The following is an 18,791-nucleotide window of genomic DNA, read 5'->3' on the forward strand; positions in this document are numbered from 1 at the left end:
TCCCTCCCTCCCTCCCTCCCTCCCTCCCTCCCTCCCTCCCTCCCTCCCTCCCTCTCTTGCTCCCTCCTTTCCTTTCTTCCTCCCTCTTTACCTTCTTTCCTTCCCTCCTTCCTTTCCCAAACCTCTTCTCTCCTCTTTCCCTTTTTTCCTTTCCTTGAAGTACTTAAACCCGGAGTCTCAAATGCAAACACCACCAGTGTGCCATGCCCATGTAGCCCTCTTCCTCCAGCCCTTTTAAAAATATAAAAACTCCAGGAACTGGAGCGACAAAGTCTTGCCAGCACCTATGTAAAAAAGCCAGGCATGACCACTCATACCAGCACGGCACGGGGGAGGCAAATGCAGGAGGATCTCTGGGGCTTGCTGGCTGGCTACTCTAGCTGAATTGACAGCTCCAAGTTCAATGCCAGACCCTGTCTCAAAAACTGAGACGGAGAGCAGCTGAGGAAGACCCCATTGTTGACCTCTGGCCTCGACAAAGCCACACACACACACACACACACACACCTTCTCACTTCAGAGAGGGAACTCACGACAGACCACGGCGTAAGGATACCACCAAAGTTCATTTCCTTGGTGTTCCAGGAGCAGACATGTCTCGGGACAGTCTGAATCATGTTTCTTGAGTTGCATAAACCTTGCTAATCGCTATATCCATTTGCGGTATTCTTCTCCTTTAAAGTCGTAAACATTAATGAGTTTGGCACTGTTTGCCCCACACATGGGATTGTGGTTCTCCAAAGCAGGGCTACCAGTTCCCAGAGGAGAACCCGGGATTTTCTGTCTGCTTAGAACAGCAGAGCCTAGATGGGCCCTGCCAGCTTGAGCGGCACCCAGAAATGGACTGGAGGTGATGCTGGGTTGTACCGTCCGGCACATCATGTGCTTCGTTACTTCCTGACCTCCCCTGGCTGCTTATCGATCAGTGGACGCCTGATGAGACCTACTGAGTATGGCACCTGCTTCGTTTCTAACAACATGCACACATGAACCCTAGAGGCAGGATTTGTACCGTGTTCTAAACCACCCCTCTAGAGAAGGGGGCTCAGTGACTAGATCAGAGTGTATCGTATGCATGTATGAAGAAGCCACAGTGAAGCCCAGTGTTCTGTACAATCAGTGTATGTAGCTAGAACCTGTAACCTGGCCGTAAGAATGAGGCCCTTCTCCTGCCTTATCCCCAGGCTCTCCTGACTTCCTGGGGTCCTCTTCCTTTTCTTATAAACCATGATTGTGGGGCTGGAGAGATGGCCCAGGGGTTAAGAGCACTGAACGCTTTTCCAGAGGGTTGGGTTCATTTTCCAGCACCCACATGGCAGCTCACAGCTTTCTGAAACTCCTGCGATCTGACACCTTCATAAGATTGTTGATTCTTACTCCCTGCCACTTCAAGTTTTCTAAATACCTAATTAGTTTAGTTACACATTCTAGTGACTTTTTTGCCTGGGGTTGGCACAGTGGTAGGTTTTAGATTATATGAGAAAAGTCATTGAAATAATGCTTAAGCATTTTCTCATGCATTTGACCCGGGACTTGAAGCTGGACCCTTGGGGTTTATAAATACATGTATTGATAGGGTTACCAGTGAGTGGTGTGGTACAGTGAGTTTGTGAAGAACGGAGATTCAGAAGCCAGATCCACTCCCTAGCTGTATGACGTTGAATAGCTTCTCAGACTACATCAAGGTGCAGCTTTCTTAGATGTGGAAGTGGCCTCGTGAGAGAATCTTCTTGGGCTGCACAGATAGTTCAGTTAAACCTGATGCCCCGAGTCCTATCCTTGGGACCCACGTAATGGAAGGAGAGAACCATCTTCTGCAGATTGTCCTGACATCCACACAGGTGCTGTGGCATGAACACACACACACACACACACACACACACACACAGCTTTGAAGTCACTGTGGTCCTCCTGCCTCAGCCTCCTGACCATTGGATTACACACGCCTCGAGCTGTCACACTCATCTTTAAAACTACGCTTCTGCTGATTGGTGCTAAGGAATAGTGTGTTACGTGGGGGAATTTTGTATTTGACTTGCCTTTTGTCCCCTTTAATTCTCTGCAGGCTTTCGTGGAGGCACAGAACAAGATCACAGTGCCGTTTCTTGAGCAGTGTCCAATCAGAGGTCTATACAAGGAGAGGATGACTGAGCTGTATGACTACCCCAAGTACAGCTGCCACTTCAAGAAAGGAAAGCGGTACATGGACTTGAACGTCTTTGTGTTCTTTCCACGCTCTAGCTTCATGTTGTCTTTAAAAAAACGAGAGAGAGAGAGAGAGAGAGAGAGAGAGAGAGAGTGTGAGAGAGAGAGAGAGAGAGAGAGAATGTGTAGTGCACGTGCGAGAGGTTTGTTTCTTCCTCTATCCCTCCCTCTCCCCTCCCCCTCCCTCACCCCCTCCCACCCCCTCCCCTCCCTCTCACCCTCCCCATCTCCCCCTCCCCCTTCCCTCCTCTTCCCCCTCTCCTCCCCTACCCCATGCCCCTCCCCACACCCTCCCCATCTCCCCCTCCCCCTTCCCTCCTCTTCCCCCTCTCCTCCCCTACCCCATGCCCCTCCCCACACCCTCCCCTTTCCCTCCCCTCCCTCTCACCCTCCCCCTCTCCTCTCCATTGAGATAAGGTCTTTCTACATAGCTCTGACTGTCCTGGAACTCACCGTGTAGACCAGACTGGCCTCAAACTCACAGAGATCTGCCTGCCTCTGCCTCCTGAAGGACTAAAGGCTCATGCCACAACTTTCCTTCTACCCTGATTTTTTGAGACGGGCTCTCTCTGAGAACCTGGAGCTTACCAGAGCTGGGGGATAAGACATGACGGCCACTGTGCCTAGCTTGTGTCGGTGTTGGGAATTCCAGCTCAGGACTTCATGCGGTAAACATTTCACCCACTGAGCCATCTCCACAGCTCCCCTGAGCGCTTAAAATGCCAAGTCCAACTGAGGTGTGGCGGGGCACGCCTTTACCCCAGCACTCGGGAGGCAGAGGCAAGGGGCTCTTTCAGTTCTAGGCCAGCCTGGTGCATAGTGGGACTGTGCCTCAAACAAAAGACGTGCACATGTGAACCGAGCAGTTTACAAAAGGAAGTGACTGTTGCGTTTGAACGTGAGGATAGTTTTTGTCCCGCTCAGTGCTTTCCACCGCCATAAAATAGCAGTTAAGAAATTTGGCAGTGATGCGGCCTGTGAGACTAGACTGTAGTAAATCTTTATTACCTGTGGTTACATGGCGAGCCTGTGATTCGTAAACAACACTGAAGGTTTCTTTCCTGCTAATGGTAACTTTGACTTGTACTACTTGAAAACATTTTACTATAGGAGCTTTTTTTTTTTCTATCCAAGGCTGGGTTACAAAGCAGGGGCTGTGAATTTTGCCCTCCTGTTCTTCCCGTTTCTAGCACCCACTTGAACATAATCTGTTGTTCTTTTTAAAAGAATTCTCTGTGGATGCACTGTCCACATGTCTACCCGGAATTCCTTAGCTCCCCCCCTCCCACCTCGCAGAGACGCCCTCTGTGTGCCACACCCTGCCTGGCACCCACCTTCCTAGGTCTAAGGGGAACACAGCCCTGTCCACCTGGGTGTTTGGAGAGCGTAGGGACTTGGTGGCCCCGCACAAACCCTTCTCTTTGCAGAGGCGTGCGGCTTTCACACCTGGCAGGCAGCCAGCCAGGCTGTGGACGCAGACCAGAATTTTACAGTAGAAACTCTGCTTTCTTCCCACATTGGGAAGAGACCATCACAGCTTCTTTTGGCTGCCAGTGCTATTTTTAGCCGACTGCTCTATCTCTACCTCGCTCTCCAAACTACAATATAAGCCGTTTGCATATCCAAGGCAGTTCAAGTTTTTACCATACTGAAGTCCTCCTGACTGTCTCATACTGGCTGTTTCCCCCTGGGTGTGGTCTTGTGAAATTTGCTCCTAGTGTGTTTTTGATTTCTTCTCGCAAATAGAAAAATGCCACAGCTAAATACAGGGAATTTCTGTCCCCAGGTATTTTTATTTTTACAATACAGGTTTGCAGAACCAGCGAGTATTATATGTACAGGACTCCTTAGAGGGGGAAGCCAGAGTGTTCCTGGATCCCAACACTCTGTCGGATGACGGCACGGTGGCACTCCGAGGTAGGTGCTGCGCAGCCAGGTCCCCGGGAGCCTGAAGTTGAGACGCCAAGCGGGCTGTGCACCATTCTGTAGAACAGATGCACACACCTTATCAGGGAAGCTAACCTTGTACCATCTAGACCACGGGAATCGCCACGTCCATCTTTCTCACTCTGATGGCATGACGCAGAGGTGGAGAGAAAGTCACACTAGATCCAGTAGTTTCTGGGATGTTGAAGTATCGTTCCTATTCCCCATAACTTCTAACCTGACTGGAAACACTTAAGCCCTCTTGCAGGAAACGGGAACCCTGCAAAGAGTCTTCCCTCTGTAAAGTGGACGGGTGATTGGAGCATGGCAATGTAGGCATTGACAGTCTGTTAGAATAAAGAGCGGGAGCACTCAGTCTTGTGGAATCGAACCCACTTGGTGCCCTGATCCTGAAGATGCTGTTGTACAAGAGCATCTCGCCTGCAGGGGCTGTGTGTCTGCATTAAGCCTGCTCCCAGTGCAATCCCCTCCGTAGGCCGTAGCGAAGATAAACCTTGATTTGTTCTGTGTAAGGAAGAAGTGCGTTGTTCTCAAGGTCTGGGGTTTAATAGTTACACAGTCAAATTGCTGCCTAATAGACCAGCTGATCCTAAGGAAGACCAGCGTGTCCCACTGTCCTGTGCTAAAGCACGGTACAGGTTTGGTCCGCTAGAACCGTGAGCTTGAGCGGTGATGTTTATTACTCCATTGGGGAGTCAGAGGGCCCCATCTCATTGGATCTGTGGAAAGACCTTTACACGGGCATTTCTTAACCATTTCCAGCTATGCCTTTGTTACTTAGTGGTCCTTTTCACCCCCAAGTAGGCTTAATACATAAATGATGATATGTATTGGAAGTGGGGTACCAGCTTTTTTGATAAGAGGATGTTAGTGTCTCCATGAGTTTGAACCTGTGATTTAAAATGAATTCAATGCTATAGTTATTAATCTTTGAATGTCTGTAATGCCCCCAAAATGAGGCTGTAGAGAGTGATTTCAAGTGCTTTGGCGTCCATCCCAAAAATTACCTAATGGCTGTAATTTAATCCTGTTATATGCTACGTATCATAATCCAGTCATTACTATAAAAGCAGATTTCTCCGTACTTACTCACTTCACAGTATAAATAAAATATGCTGTAGGTCCCGGATGAGTTCTGCTTTTAACCGAGCTACTCATCGAGCTGTAAACTTTCATACAGAAGCATCTTAATGGACAATATATTCCAAGGCTTCCTTTTACCCAGGGAGAGAGTATGGCCTAAGGGGGTTTTGTCTTCTTAATGGTAATTCCTTCAGCCTTAGCTGAGCCGGGGTTGGTCCCCATGCTATGACAGGCAGCTTAGACAGTGTGGGTGACGACTGCAGGCAAGGTTAAGAGTTGTACCCGAAGGTCACACGGCCATTCCCTGTGCCCCACAGGTTATGCCTTCAGCGAAGATGGTGAATACTTCGCCTATGGTCTGAGCGCCAGCGGCTCAGACTGGGTGACCATCAAGTTCATGAAGGTCGACGGTGCCAAAGAGCTTCCCGACGTGCTGGAGAGAGTCAAGTTCACCTGTATGGCCTGGACGCACGATGGCAAAGGAATGTTCTACAACTCATACCCACAGCAGGACGGCAAGAGCGACGGTACGTGAATATTCGCTACAGTGAAGCCCGGTTGTATTAAAGACTATGACTTCTTGTAACTAAAAGGGAAGCTAGGTTGACGGACGCCGCTTAGGGTCCTGAATGTATCTGACCTTTTCACATCGAAACACACGTGTTATCCATCAACCCATCGATCAAGTTACAAAACTTCTTATTTAAACCTCGTAGCATTTACAGTTTTGTGTTCTTCTGGCCGTGTCCTTTGACCGCGTGCAGCGCTGGTGGCTGGTGGTGTCCCCGTGGCTGCAGGTTGGTTAGTAATTGTGACTGGTTTAAGAAGGCCAGCGTCTCCCAGCTGTAATCTTGCTGATTTCTTGGTGCCGTGTGGAGGGCTCTGGAATTGACATGAGCAGCTTTCATCGTGCTTCCTACCAGCGTTCCTAAAAGAGCATGGGTTCTTAAGCACCATAACGTGTTTCTCACATTTTTGCCTTGTATCACGTATTGTCCCAACCACTTGGTACATTTTCACAGTGAGAAAATAAAGTTTAGTCTCACAGCAGTCTTCAGGATCAGCAATATATGTGAATTGCTTTATGGTGATAAGCAGCCGATGCCTAGCGCTTAAAAAAATAATAATTTAAATAAATTAAAAAATATAATTAAAAACAAATTTGAAACAGTAAATTAAAATAATATAATATTAAAAAATTAAAATTCACAGAAGAATTAATAAAGATATATATATCTCCTTGGTGATGCCTAGCATTTTAAAAATAAATAAATAAAAACTAATTTAAAATAATTAATTAAAATAATATAAATATTAAAACAATTAAAATTCACGGAAGGGTTAATAGAGATATGCATGCATATATCCTTGGTGTTGTCACCAGAGGGAGGAATAATTAATAACTTAAAATGAGCTAATCTGCCATGGCCGTCGTCAGCCAGAGTCCGTAGCTTGGACTCAGCTGTGAGGCATCACCATGGCTGTTATCATGGAGGTTGATTTCAGTGCCTTGGAAATCTTCTATGCTCCACCGGTTTCCCCTCCCTTCCCTAGTACCAACCCTGACCATTTCTTTTTCTGCCGTTTCAGACAGGGTCTCACCGTGTTGCCCAAACTGGCCTTGAACTTAGATCGTTTTGCCCTAGCTTCCCAGGTACAGGGTGCAGGCATGTGCCGCCGTGCTGGGCACCACTGGCCCTTTCTGTCTGGATAGTTTTAGCTATACAGACGCAGGCTCTTCAGATCAGCTCCTGCCGTTAGGCCCTCCGAGGAGCGCTTCTTTTTAATAAGGGGGAACATTTTGCGGTCGGTCATACTTATCCCTTCCTTAGCTCAGGGAAGCTCTCCTTGTTTTTAGCGGCTGTGTACCAAGTTGCCATCACAGGTGGACATTTGTGAGCCTTTGCGTGATGAAGTCCAGGCATCACAGTTGCCAGATCTGAGGGGGAGGAACCCCTAAGAACCATCTTCCAAAGCCTGGGCCCCCCTCCCCCACTAGCAAACTGTCGAGGGTCCCTGGCTGGCCCCCCAGTGTCTGCGATGCTCTCAGGGTTTGGGGAGCTCTGTGCTGGCTGTGTTTTCTTGTGATTTGTTTCCTGGCGACACAGGATGTGTGGCCCTCATCCACAGATTGTTTATCTTGATGGCCGAGTTCATCAGTGACCTTTTATATCTAAAAATGGGGCACCTACCCCAAGGGCCACTTAGACTTCGCCCACACTGTCATTCCTTGGTTAGCATTTTACATTTTGGTCTGTGATCTTCTTTTGAGTTAATTTTCGTGAGGAATGTAAAGTTTATGCCCAGATACGCGATGTTTTTTGGTTTTCTAGTACCGTTTGTTAAAAGGCTTGTTATTGCATCGTATTTCCTCCTTCGTGCGTTTATTAAAGATCAACGGACTGCATTCATGTTGGTCTTATGTCTGGGCTCTCAATCCCGTTGCTAAACTGCTTGCCTGTGTGTTTTGCTTGTATGTTCCACATCATCACGAGTCCTGTAGCGTTTTCTTCTTTTCAACTAATTGTTCATTTCCACATCTTAATTCAAGGTCAGGGCATCACGAGAGGCGTTGGTTATTGTGCTTCCCTCTTGCTCACAGCCCCACCCCCACCCCTCCCATCCTCCCTGGTGCCCTTTCCTCCCCTCCAGCTAATCAATTCTTTCACCATTTATTGCCCTTTTCTGTCTGTGAGAGGGAGGTCCACTACCCTCGGTTTCCTGCCTCCTGTTTAATTTTAAAGCAGTGCCTTGCCCGGTAGAGCTGGCTGCAGTGGCCTCGGCTCCCCAGTGCCGGGATGACAGGTGGACACCACTGTCCCTGCCGGAACAGAGTTAACTTGGGTCAGGTCTCCAACCTTTTCTTCACCTTCAGTGCTGGCCGTGGCTCTGAGTATTTTTGTTTCTGTTGGGCAAGCCAAAGCATCTGGGGAGGAAAGGGTTTATTTTGTCTTACACTTTCAGGTAATACTCCATCACGGAGGGAAGTCAGGGCAGGTCCTCAAGGCAGGCACTGAGGCAGAGACCACGGAGGAATGCTGCTTGCTGGCTTGCTCCTCGTGGCTTGCTCAGTTTGCTTTCTTATATACCCAGGGGTGGCACCGGGCCCAGTAGGCCTGACCCTCCCTCATCAATCATCGATCAGGAAAATCCCTTCATCGGATTGCCTGTAGGCGTTTTTCCAGTTGAGGTTCCTTTCCCCCTGATAACTCCAGATTGTGTCAGATTGACACAAAACAAACAAACGCCATCAGGGCAGTTCCTGTCTATCCACAGATTGAGATACTGGGGTCCTGGCGTTGTGGCTAAAGGTCATGTTGGGAAGAGGTAACACATTGGTAGCACCGAGATTACTTATTTCACTTCTTTTGGATGCTGACGATTTTCCGTACGGACCTTGTGCTACTTTGTTAGATTCGTGGTGGATTTTTTTTTTTTCACTTTGTAGGCCGCCAATGGTAACTTCACTCCTCTCCTCGCTTGCTGGAGTTTGACCTTGTGTCTTTTCACGCTGCGTCCTGCAACCGTCTTCTCGACATCCGAGATGTTCTTAGCCTCGCCCGATGGAGGTAGGCCTCCTTAAGATTGTCAACTGCGTTTCAGCAAGTGCGTTCTGTTCCTCAGGCACAGAGACGTCCACCAATCTCCACCAGAAGCTCTGTTATCACGTCTTGGGGACGGATCAGTCAGAAGACGTTCTGTGTGCCGAGTTCCCCGATGAGCCTAAATGGATGGGAGGAGCCGAGGTATGGTGTGCTCGTCCTCAAAGACGCGCCTCGTGGGTACTTGTGTAAATATTTCTAATAGGGATGTGAATATTTCTAATAAGGGTTTCTAATAGCTGTGAAGTACCAGTGTGGGATTTTCAAACACTGCTCTTCAAATGGATTACTAAGAGTGAGGGTGGTAAGTCGTTTAACTGTTAATTTCAGCATTAAAGTCTTAATAAAAGCAAAAGCTGCTTATGGTTATGGTGACATAAAGCATGAACACCCCAGAGATTGGTACCGTGGTCTTCTAGAATGCTTCCCGCTGCCCTCAGGCGAGAGGGAGAGACCGAGCCTCTCAGTGTTCTTTCTTCATTGGTGCCATGTTTTCTCACCAGGCATCTTGTAGACATTTCCCCACTGGATAAGGATTCATGCACGCATTGAGGGTGGGTCTTGAGAGTCAGCCGTGAGGGTCCATCGGTGCCCTCACAGTAAGATCCCAAGTTTCCGTCTGTGTACGAGGAGTGTTTGTTGTTGACGGAGGGGGAGCATTCTGTGTGCTTTTTTATTGAGGTTGGGATGTAACATCCCACTGTGGGTAAGAATCCACCAGAGACCTGTTAGTGAGCCGGGGCACTCTCTCTCTTCTGAAAAGCTAGTAGAACTTTGGCAGGAGAGGAACCTTTTAAATTTTAAATTCCTTACTTCCGAGTCTGGTTGGAGGGATACAAGAACAGTGGCAGCGTCTTGTCTCTGTGTCTTCATGTGTAGTAGTTTAAGTCGTTCTTTAACCAGACCAAGAGTTTCCCGCCATGACTCCTTTGGGTGTCAGGTGAGGTCTGGAAGGTTGTGCTTCTCTTTCCTCTGTGACTGGGAAGGGAGGGACTAGAGGAAGGGGATGGCTCCTCCAGAGCCGATTGCTGGCTGGGGTTTGCCTTGGCTGCTCAGTTGTGACTGCTTCCCTCTGCCATCCTCTGTGGCGCCGGTGCCCCTAGTTCTGTGGTTCCTGCTAGCCTTTCCACCTTCGAGAGCTTCTATTTCTTCTTGAGGTGTTTCTGTGAGGTTCACACCTCCATACCTCTCAGCAGGGATCTTCCCCCCCCCCCCCCCCCCAGCCTCCTGGCCCAGAGGAAGTCACAAAGCTGTCCTCTCAGCTGCCTTCCAAGGACCTCAGGCCACCTCCTGTTCACAGCTCCTCCTGTGCCTGGAGAAATTTTGTCCTGGGCCTCTGGGGTCTAAGCAAGCACAGGACAGCTGTCACAGGAAGGCATCAGCTACTTAATGTGGATGAAGGGTCAGGGTGGAGGGGAGAGGTTGCCCTGTTCCACGTCAGGTGGGCCACCCCCACCAAAGACTTTGTTATTTTGAAGTCATTTGTGAACCAGAACTTAAACAAAAATCTCAAACTTCCCAGCAGAGGGCGCTGCAGACTAAAGATTGTGGAACTCCTCTCCGTGAGGAGGGCTCAGACAGCTGAGTCATACGCTGGGGACTTAACTCTGTCACACCTTATTCTTGAAGTTTTTGTCCTTTTTTTTTTTTTTTTTTTTTTTTTTCCCGGAGCTGGGGACCGAACCCAGGGCCTTGCGCTTGCTAGGCAAGCGCTCTACCACTGAGCTAAATCCCCAACCCCGAAGTTTTTGTCCTTTGAATCCTAAATCTTAATATGTATTGCATATAGCCGTAAGCTATTTTCATACATATTAGCTTTTGATCTCTAGGAATTTAAAAATACATTCTCGTATATACAGTTATAGATGTTATACATAGACTCACGTGGGAAATTCACACACACACACACACACACACACACACACACATACACACACACACAACATGGAGGGAGTCCTGTTTTCTGTTGGCCAACTTCTCTTGGGCGTGTGGTAACCCTGGAGTGTGGTTAGAATACACAGTGTGTTGGTCTGGGGGCCACCGTAGGCTCATGTATTTAAATATTTGGCCCCAGGTAGGGAAGCTGTTTGGGAAGGATGAGGAGGTGTGGCCTTGTTGGAGGAGGTGTGTCACTGAGGGAAGACTTTGAGGTTTCAAGAGTCCACCTCAGGCCCAGTTGCTCTCTCTGCCATACCTGTGGTTCTGCTGTAAGTTCTCAGCTACTGCTCTAGTGTCTGCCCACCTGCCTACCCACCTGCCCGCCTGCCTGCCTGCCTGCCTGCCTGCCCGCCTGCCTGCCTGCCTGCCTGCCCTCCTGCCTACCCACCTGCCTGCCTGCCCGCCTGCCTGCCTGCCTGCCCTCCTGCCTACCCACCTGCCTGCCTGCCTGCCTGCCCACCTGCCTGCCTGCCTGCCTGCCCTCCTGCCCTCCTGCCCACCTGCCAGCCCTCCTGCCTGCCCACCTGCCTACCCACCTGCCTGCTCACTTCCCTGCCCACCTGCCTGTCCACCTGCCTGCTCACTTCCCTGCCCACCTGCCTGTCCACCTGCCTGCCCACTTGCCCTCCCGACTACCTGCCTCTGTTCTCCCTGCCCTGATGGTTATGGGCTCACCTTATGAAACTGTAGGCAAGCAGCCAGTTAAATCCTTTCATTTGTAAAGTGCCTTGATCATAGTGTCTCTTCACAGCAGTAGAACAGTATTCAAGGCACCTAGTGATGGATGCCCCCAAAGGTGGGAGCTGGTTTTCCCTTTCCCAGAAAATATCAATTGCAGGTAGCTTCTTGGTGGGACTTTTGTCCACAAGGAACCCTTGTTTGTGTTAGGATTGTTTGTGTCTGGTGTCACCTGTGTCCTGTCACAGTCTATAAGTTCATATGTGCCATCACCCACCACCTCGGGCTCCTACAGTCTTTCTGCCTCCATTTCTCTCTCTCTCTCTCTCTCTCTCTCTCTCTCTCTCTCTCTCTCTCTCTCTTTCTGAGACACAGAGAGAGAGACAGACAGACACACACAGAGCCAGACAGACATAGGAGCTGTTGATTGATGACATGGGAAAAAGGACTTGGGAGGAGTTGGGGGAGGGGGAGAATATCAAAATGTTGAATGAAAAAAAAGTTTGAATAAGATTAATTTTTTTGTTAATTTTGAGAATCTTATACATTGCATGCGGTATATTGTGGTCATATTTACCTGCTAATGGCTCCCATATCTTCCCCCCCATCCCGTTCTACTCCCTCCCAACTGCATAGCCTCTTTTTTGTCTGTTGTTTCAGATCGCTCACTGATTCAGATTTGTGCCACCCACATGATCATGGATGTGGCGCCCACCGTCCACCACAATGTGGTCACTTTCTCTAGGGGGCACCCTCTGGGAGAAAAATGAGCTTCCCTCCCTCGGAAGCTGTCAGTTGTCTGTCTGTAGCTTCTCAGGCGGGGTCAGTCTTCTCCCAAGTCCAGTGTCTACTCTCCCCACGCCCTCTCCTGAGCATAGGGAGGGAGTGGCTGAGTAAGCACGCCAGCCACCGGACTTACTCAGCCACCGGACTTCCGTTTCGGACTTTGATCAAGTGTGACTTTTTGCATTAGCCACCGTCCACAGCACCGAGACAATGAGGTTGGAGCTCCGCAGAGGCACTGATCTGCGGGTTTACAGATAGGGATTTAGAGGTCAGTCTGACATGTCAGTTTACCAAAGTAACCACTGTAGCTTCCCAGGAGGAAGCCCCGCCAATCTTTGGTTCTTTAGAGTATCGGGGACGCATTTCCTCCAGCGGAGTTGACCTTCAATCCAGGCAGAAATAGTTGGTTACCCCATAGCATTCTTGCTACTGTTTGCACCCAGGGGCATATCACCTTGCTGGTTGTTAATGTAGCCCAAGGGCATAGCTGGGTAAGACCCTTGATGTCTTTCCCGCCCAGCAGTGGGTATAACACCCCAGTCACCATATTGATTACCACAGCATGCCCTGGAAGACAGACGGCCTCAGAAACCAACCTCAGAAACCTCTAGCTGTGGGCAAGCAAGAGTGCTTGTGCTGCCCCTTTCAAAGCAGCTCGGTAGGAATTCCACTTGATAGGAGTGGAGGTTAGGTGTCCCCTTGCTGAACGGCTTGGGACTGACTTCCTTCCTTCAGATCTTGCACTGTTTGTGTATACTTAGTAAAGCCCTGTGCTGCTTCATGAACACCTAGTCTAGTTCGTTTTCCTGCCCCTGTACTAAACACCAAGACTCAGAACAACCTGGGGAAGGAACGTATTTCATCTCCGTGGTTAGAGTCAGTTATCAAGGGAAGTTAGGGCAGAAACCTTGGGGAATTGGCACTCAGGCTCACATCCAACAACCTTTCTCCTACAGCTCAGGCCCACCTGCCTTGGGATGGTACCACCCATGGTAGAAGGGGCTCTCAGACATTCATTAGCAATGGACTTGGGGCTCCCTTTCCCAGGTATGTCAGGTTGACTGTCATGATGAGCCTTCCCAAGACCCCACTTGATGATCTTCATGGTCTATAACACATGCATCGCTGAACGTCATTTTTTAAAGGGCCTGTATCTCGACAGCTGCAAACTGTCACTTGAGCTGCCGTGGTGTCATATGTCAGCACCCCAGCGTACGTTTGCCTCAGTGCATGTGTGGAGTCACAGAAGAGAGATAGTTCACGCCTTCTGTTATGGTCCTCGGGACCAGGTTTAGATTATCGGGCTTTGCTCAGCTAGCATCTCCCCCTACTGAGCCATGTTGCCGGTCAGATTTGGGGTTATTGAAGGAAGGGAAACAAATGAAACTCTTGAGTATCCGGGCTTGTGTACCAGGAGAGGAAGAATGGACAGATTAGAGACGTCAGTGCCCATCCCTTGCCAAGAGCTGCATTATTTTGAATAGGGTTATTATTTTCTTGGTTTGTCTGGTTTGGTTTTTGCTCAGGATGTTCTGCCGTATGCAGTTCTAACTTACCAGGCAGCATGTATCAGATGGCGTTTGGATAGATTCTGCCATCCATGAATCCTACCTGAAAACTCATCACGGGCAAGGAGTTTGGCATTTGGAAACTTTTCCTTAATTGAGTGTTGGGAACAGACTCAGTATCAACGTGATGCTGTTAGGATTCAAAGCCGTTATGAAAGGAGTACAATCAATCTGGTAAAGATCTCCTCAGAGGAACATGGTGAACTCTCCAAGCTGTTAAAACCCATTTCCCTGCCTCGGTCAGCCTCCGGTCTCAGGTGCCTCTGCTTCCTCTGCACCCTTACACACACACACAGTTCTCAGCTCCAGCACCCGACACAGAAACAGGTGACCGTTTTAGTCCTAGAGGGTGGCATCTGTCAGTCCTGAGACATCATCTGAGAATGATGGCATTGCGTATAGCCTGGGTACACACTAGGCAGTTCCCTGATGACGGGACTCCATACCTACTCTACCGTAAGCAGTTGTAAGCCTGGGAAGCCTTAAGCAACTGGTTTTAAAAGTCTGGCTCCTCCTTCCCAAAGCATTCTGGGATCTACGTTTTTTCAGAGCATTCTCCATTAGTTCTCTGACCATCATACATCATGCTCAGTCAACAAAATATCAGTTATTCCTGTTTGTGTCTGTCTGTCTGTCTGTCTCAGACATCTTAGTGTTAACCCTCCAAGCCCTGCCCTGATTGGTTTTCCATGGAATCTAGAATCGAGTTCAGCGGCAGCCCCTGGATAGCCCCTCAGTAATCTTGGTTGGATAAACTCGTCCTCAGCTATGGTCCACTGAGTAGCTGTGTTTGAGGCATGTCTTTGGATGAAGAAATAGAAGCTGGGTGATCTCAGTGAAATCAGCCACCTTTGGTGGCACCCGTGTGCCCTCGTCTACTCTGGGCAAACGGATATGCTTTCTTTTCGAAAAGGTTTTGCCTGCAAACCTCGCCGTGGTAGCTCACGGCAGGAGTGAGACTGCACACAACTCTGTCTCCATTTTTGGTAGTATTTCCACGTGTCGGCAACCAAAGCCAGCCCCGGGTGGCAGCGTTCTTGGTTCCTCCCCATTGGAATACCGGCGTACTAAACCTCATGGTAGTAAGAACGGCGACTTTCAGTTTTGATTCCTGCCAATGCCGTGAGGAAGGAGAGTAGATCTAGTCTCGGGACATAGCTGCCTCGTTTATGGTGATGCTGACCTTTAATCAAGGAAAAAAGTGACTGTGACTTTAAGGAAGTTCACAAGACTTAAAATCTTTGTGTATCTTTAAAAGAAAGGACGTGGAAACTAGGAACTAGGAATTGCATATTTCATAACTGGTCGGGCTAGCATTACTGCCTCTCTTTTGCACACAGTGATTTTAGTCAGGTTGCTTCTGGGAAGCGAGGTTATTACAGCTTCTATCCTACGGCTGAAACAGCAGTACTCAGTAGAGGAAGACTTAGGCTGCCATCAAAGACTCTCTTGTTTGTTTGCTCCTTGATTTTTTCCCCCCTTTTCTCTGGTTTTTTTAAGAAAAGAGTTGGAAAGACCTTATTAGCACAATGTGTGTCTTCCCACTGATCTCTAAAAAAATCATCTTTAAAAATCACCTTAATGCAGTCTAAGAAGCTAGGCAACTGTTAATTTTTAGTTGAGAAAGGTATTTTTTCTAATCTGTACATTGAGAGGAAAGTAATGTATACGTAGTTTTGGGATTGGTAGCTTGAACATGGAAAATACCAAGGAGTTTCCAGTTAAGCAAATTATGTGACTCCGTGATGATCACCAGGAGGAGGTCCCCTGTCTTAACTGGCATTGTGACAGTGACGTGCCCTGGGACTTGTGCCTTAGACTAACTATGAACTGCTGGGCCTGTTAGTCTAGTGGTGCTGGGGGGAGCTCTTGGGACGTGCTAGCAGCAGCTGCTCGCCAAGGTCTGGCGCTCTTGCACAAACATTGCCGTTCTGTCTTTCCGTTGACTGAGGTGCTGCAGCTGAAGCACATGTCATTTGTGATTGATGTGGCATGGCTTTAAACAGCTGCACGGTTTCTGTCTGTTTTCAAAGGACAGGAGAACAGAAGCCTGAACTAATTAATGTTAAAGAGGCTGCTTTGCATAATATTTAATAAAATTGTAATTGCGATTACGGATGCTTTTCGTATAGGACGGTCGAAAAAGGTAGGGTTGAAATGATGAGCATTAGTTCCTTAGCTTTCTTTATTAAAAGCAGAGAGAAGTAAAACGTGAGTCTGGTCAGTCTGAAGTGAAAAAGAAAGGTTCGTAATGAAAATGACTTCGAGGTGTTAGAGTTGTACATACTGTAATTCTAGCGCTCAGTAAGTGGAACCAGAAGGACCAGGAAGGAATTGAAAGCCATCTGTAGTTGCATAGTGAGTTCAAGGCCAGTCTGACCTACATGAAATTCTGTCTTTAAAAAAGGAAAGTGAATATATACACACATACACACATACAGGCACACAGACACACACACAGGTCTGGGACTGTAGCTGATTGGTAGAACACATGCTTGACCTGGAAGCCTCACGTTCGCCCTCCAGAACAAGAGAAGAAAAGGGGGAAAAGCAAGAATAGAACAGTGGAAAGACTTGATAACACTGGTTTTTAAAAAGCTTTAGAATCTCAGATTGGATATTGAAAACCAAACCAGGTCTCATTTCCTTTCGACAGGCTCGCCATGCAGTAGGGTCTTCTTCGCTGACCACACCGGTCAGTACGGTTCCTGCCTCAGCTCCTGTCCTGCACAGCCAGAGAACTAAACACAAGAGCTGAAGCAGCTGTTGCAAGAACTTCATTAACAGATAATTAATTGGGGGTGACGCATGAGAGAGGTTATTTCTACAGACGCATTCTGCCTTGAGGGACCCCATCACAAGGATGACCAACTCGGAGCATTTTATTCTCACCAAACTAAGGATCCAGAGGGGCTGAAACTACTAGAATTTGTGTGGCCATGGGGACTTCCCAGGATGAGTCATAGGGATTTACTTTAGGATGGCTCAGTGACTTCAGCTGTCTGTCAGGACGCATGTGCATTGAATGGGACTCTCTAATTCAGGCTCAGCACAACACCCTGGAGCTATAAACTACTAAAGGCTTGACAAGGCTTGGTGTTACTACAAAAGTCACAACGTTGTTATCACAAAAGTAGCAAAGCCTTACCAGCACCTAGGGAGACAGTGGTCCCTGGGGAGCTAGGGCTTCTGCAGTCAGGCTGCAGGCCACAGCCAGCAAGGCTGGCGGGCAAGTGGGAAAGGAGCCAGCTGCTTTGCCAGCAAATTAATTGATTCAAAACATTTTACAGGCAGATTAGAAAGAAAGAGTCCTGACGACATTCCAAGTCGCAGAATCCAATTCAGAAGTCACCACATGGCCAGTGAAGCAGAATAATGTGACCCTAAAGCCAGAAAAATCCTTAATCCTAGGGAGAGATTCAGGAACGGCAAGTGAGTCAGCAGAGATTTTAAAAAGTTACAGAAGTAATCTACAAAGGCGTTTGGACAATGTTAGGCAGGACCAAGAAAAGCTCATTGTCTGAAATGCCAAGATAGAGGTGAGGGTGTTCTTAAAATGTAAATGAGGGGGAAATGCAAAAAAAAGTTACTTTGGATTAATTATACAAACCCACAGATCCAAGGCGCGCAGCAAATCCCAAGCACACTGTTAAAGCTACCTCTGTAGTAATCTACTTGCAAACGAGTGAAAGGAACAAGGAAATACCAAAGGCCTCCAGATTAAAAGTGCTCCCGAGTGTATGAACGCACTCACAGTACGCACATACAGTATACACACACAGCACACACACACACACAGCGCACACGCATGCTACATATGGATAAAGTCAAACTAAGTGACAGTTCTGTGGCATTGCCAATGAGCCGTGCCAAGAGACCTCCCCATGGGCCCTACCCCGGTGCTCTTTTTAAAACTACAGACTTTTACCACATGTCCTGTCCCCTTTGCTAAGATTTCTTCCTGTTCTTTGTGGCATTTGTTGGTGTGTAATATGTGGCATAGTTCCATACTCAGGTGTGTCTCCTTTGTCAAGTGTGACATTTTCTGTGACTTTACTGACGCATCATTAGCATACAGAAACAAAACATACATGAGTTTGTACCTAGATACTTACAACATGTCTGTGGAGTGACCAAATAAAAGAACAACAGTTAGGTATAGCAGACTTTGTAGACAGAACAATAGTTGTGTACGCCTGTCTGTCTGTCTGCGTGCATTCATGACTGTTTCTGTGTGCGTGTGAGTGTGTGTGTGTGTGTGTGTGTGCGCATGCCTGTCTGCCTTCGTGCATTCATAAATGTTTCTGTGTGTGTGTGTGTGTGTGTGTGTGTGTGTGTGTGTGTGTGTGTTTGTGTGTGTGTCTGGCTGTGCCTGTGCCTGTCTGTCTGTCTGCCTGCGTACATTCATGAATGTTTCTGTGTGTGTGTGTGTGTGTGTGTGTGTGTGTGTGTCTGTGTGTCTGTGTGTCTGTGTGTCTGTGTGTGTCTGGCTGTGCCTGTGCCTGTCTGTCTGTCTGCCTGCGTACATTCATGAATGTTTCTTTGTGTGTGTGTGTGTCTGTGTGTGTCTGGCTGTGCCTGTGCCTGTCTGTCTGTCTGCCTGCATGCATTCATGAATGTTTCTTTGTGTGTGTGTGTGTCTGTGTGTGTGTGTGTGCGCGCGCTCATAAAGACGAAGGATTTAAAGAATTCACCCTGTGACTAGAGGCTTGCCAGCTCTTTAACCGGAAGAGTGAGCTAACAGATTGGAAACTCTGCAAAGAGTTGTACTTGGGCTCTGTTCTCTTAAGACCCATAGCTGGTTAGACGAGGTGCACCCACATTGTGGAGGGAAATGTGGTTTACTCTGTGTCCACTCATTTAAGAACCATTACTACAGAAGCCTCTTGATTAATGCTTAACCAAATATCCAGACTCTGTGGCTCAGCCAAGTTGCCGTAAAGTTACCAATCATGAGACTGTAGAATCTCATACGCTGCAGCCG

General features: G+C 48.1%; 1 protein-coding gene across 1 annotated transcript in view; it reads left to right on the forward strand.

Moving 5' to 3' along the window:
* Prep (prolyl endopeptidase) overlaps positions 1 to 18,791 on the forward strand; it is a 96,962-nt gene that overhangs the window by 19,792 nt on the left and 58,379 nt on the right. The window contains exons 3-6 of the mRNA NM_031324.2: positions 2,066 to 2,199; positions 3,992 to 4,122; positions 5,553 to 5,762; positions 8,860 to 8,981. Coding sequence (NP_112614.2) covers positions 2,066 to 2,199; positions 3,992 to 4,122; positions 5,553 to 5,762; positions 8,860 to 8,981 — 597 coding nt within the window. The remainder of the gene's footprint in view (positions 1 to 2,065; positions 2,200 to 3,991; positions 4,123 to 5,552; positions 5,763 to 8,859; positions 8,982 to 18,791) is intronic.

This window comes from Rattus norvegicus, chromosome 20, assembly GCF_036323735.1.
Source record: "Rattus norvegicus strain BN/NHsdMcwi chromosome 20, GRCr8, whole genome shotgun sequence".
Classification (NCBI taxonomy): Eukaryota; Metazoa; Chordata; class Mammalia; order Rodentia; family Muridae; genus Rattus; species Rattus norvegicus.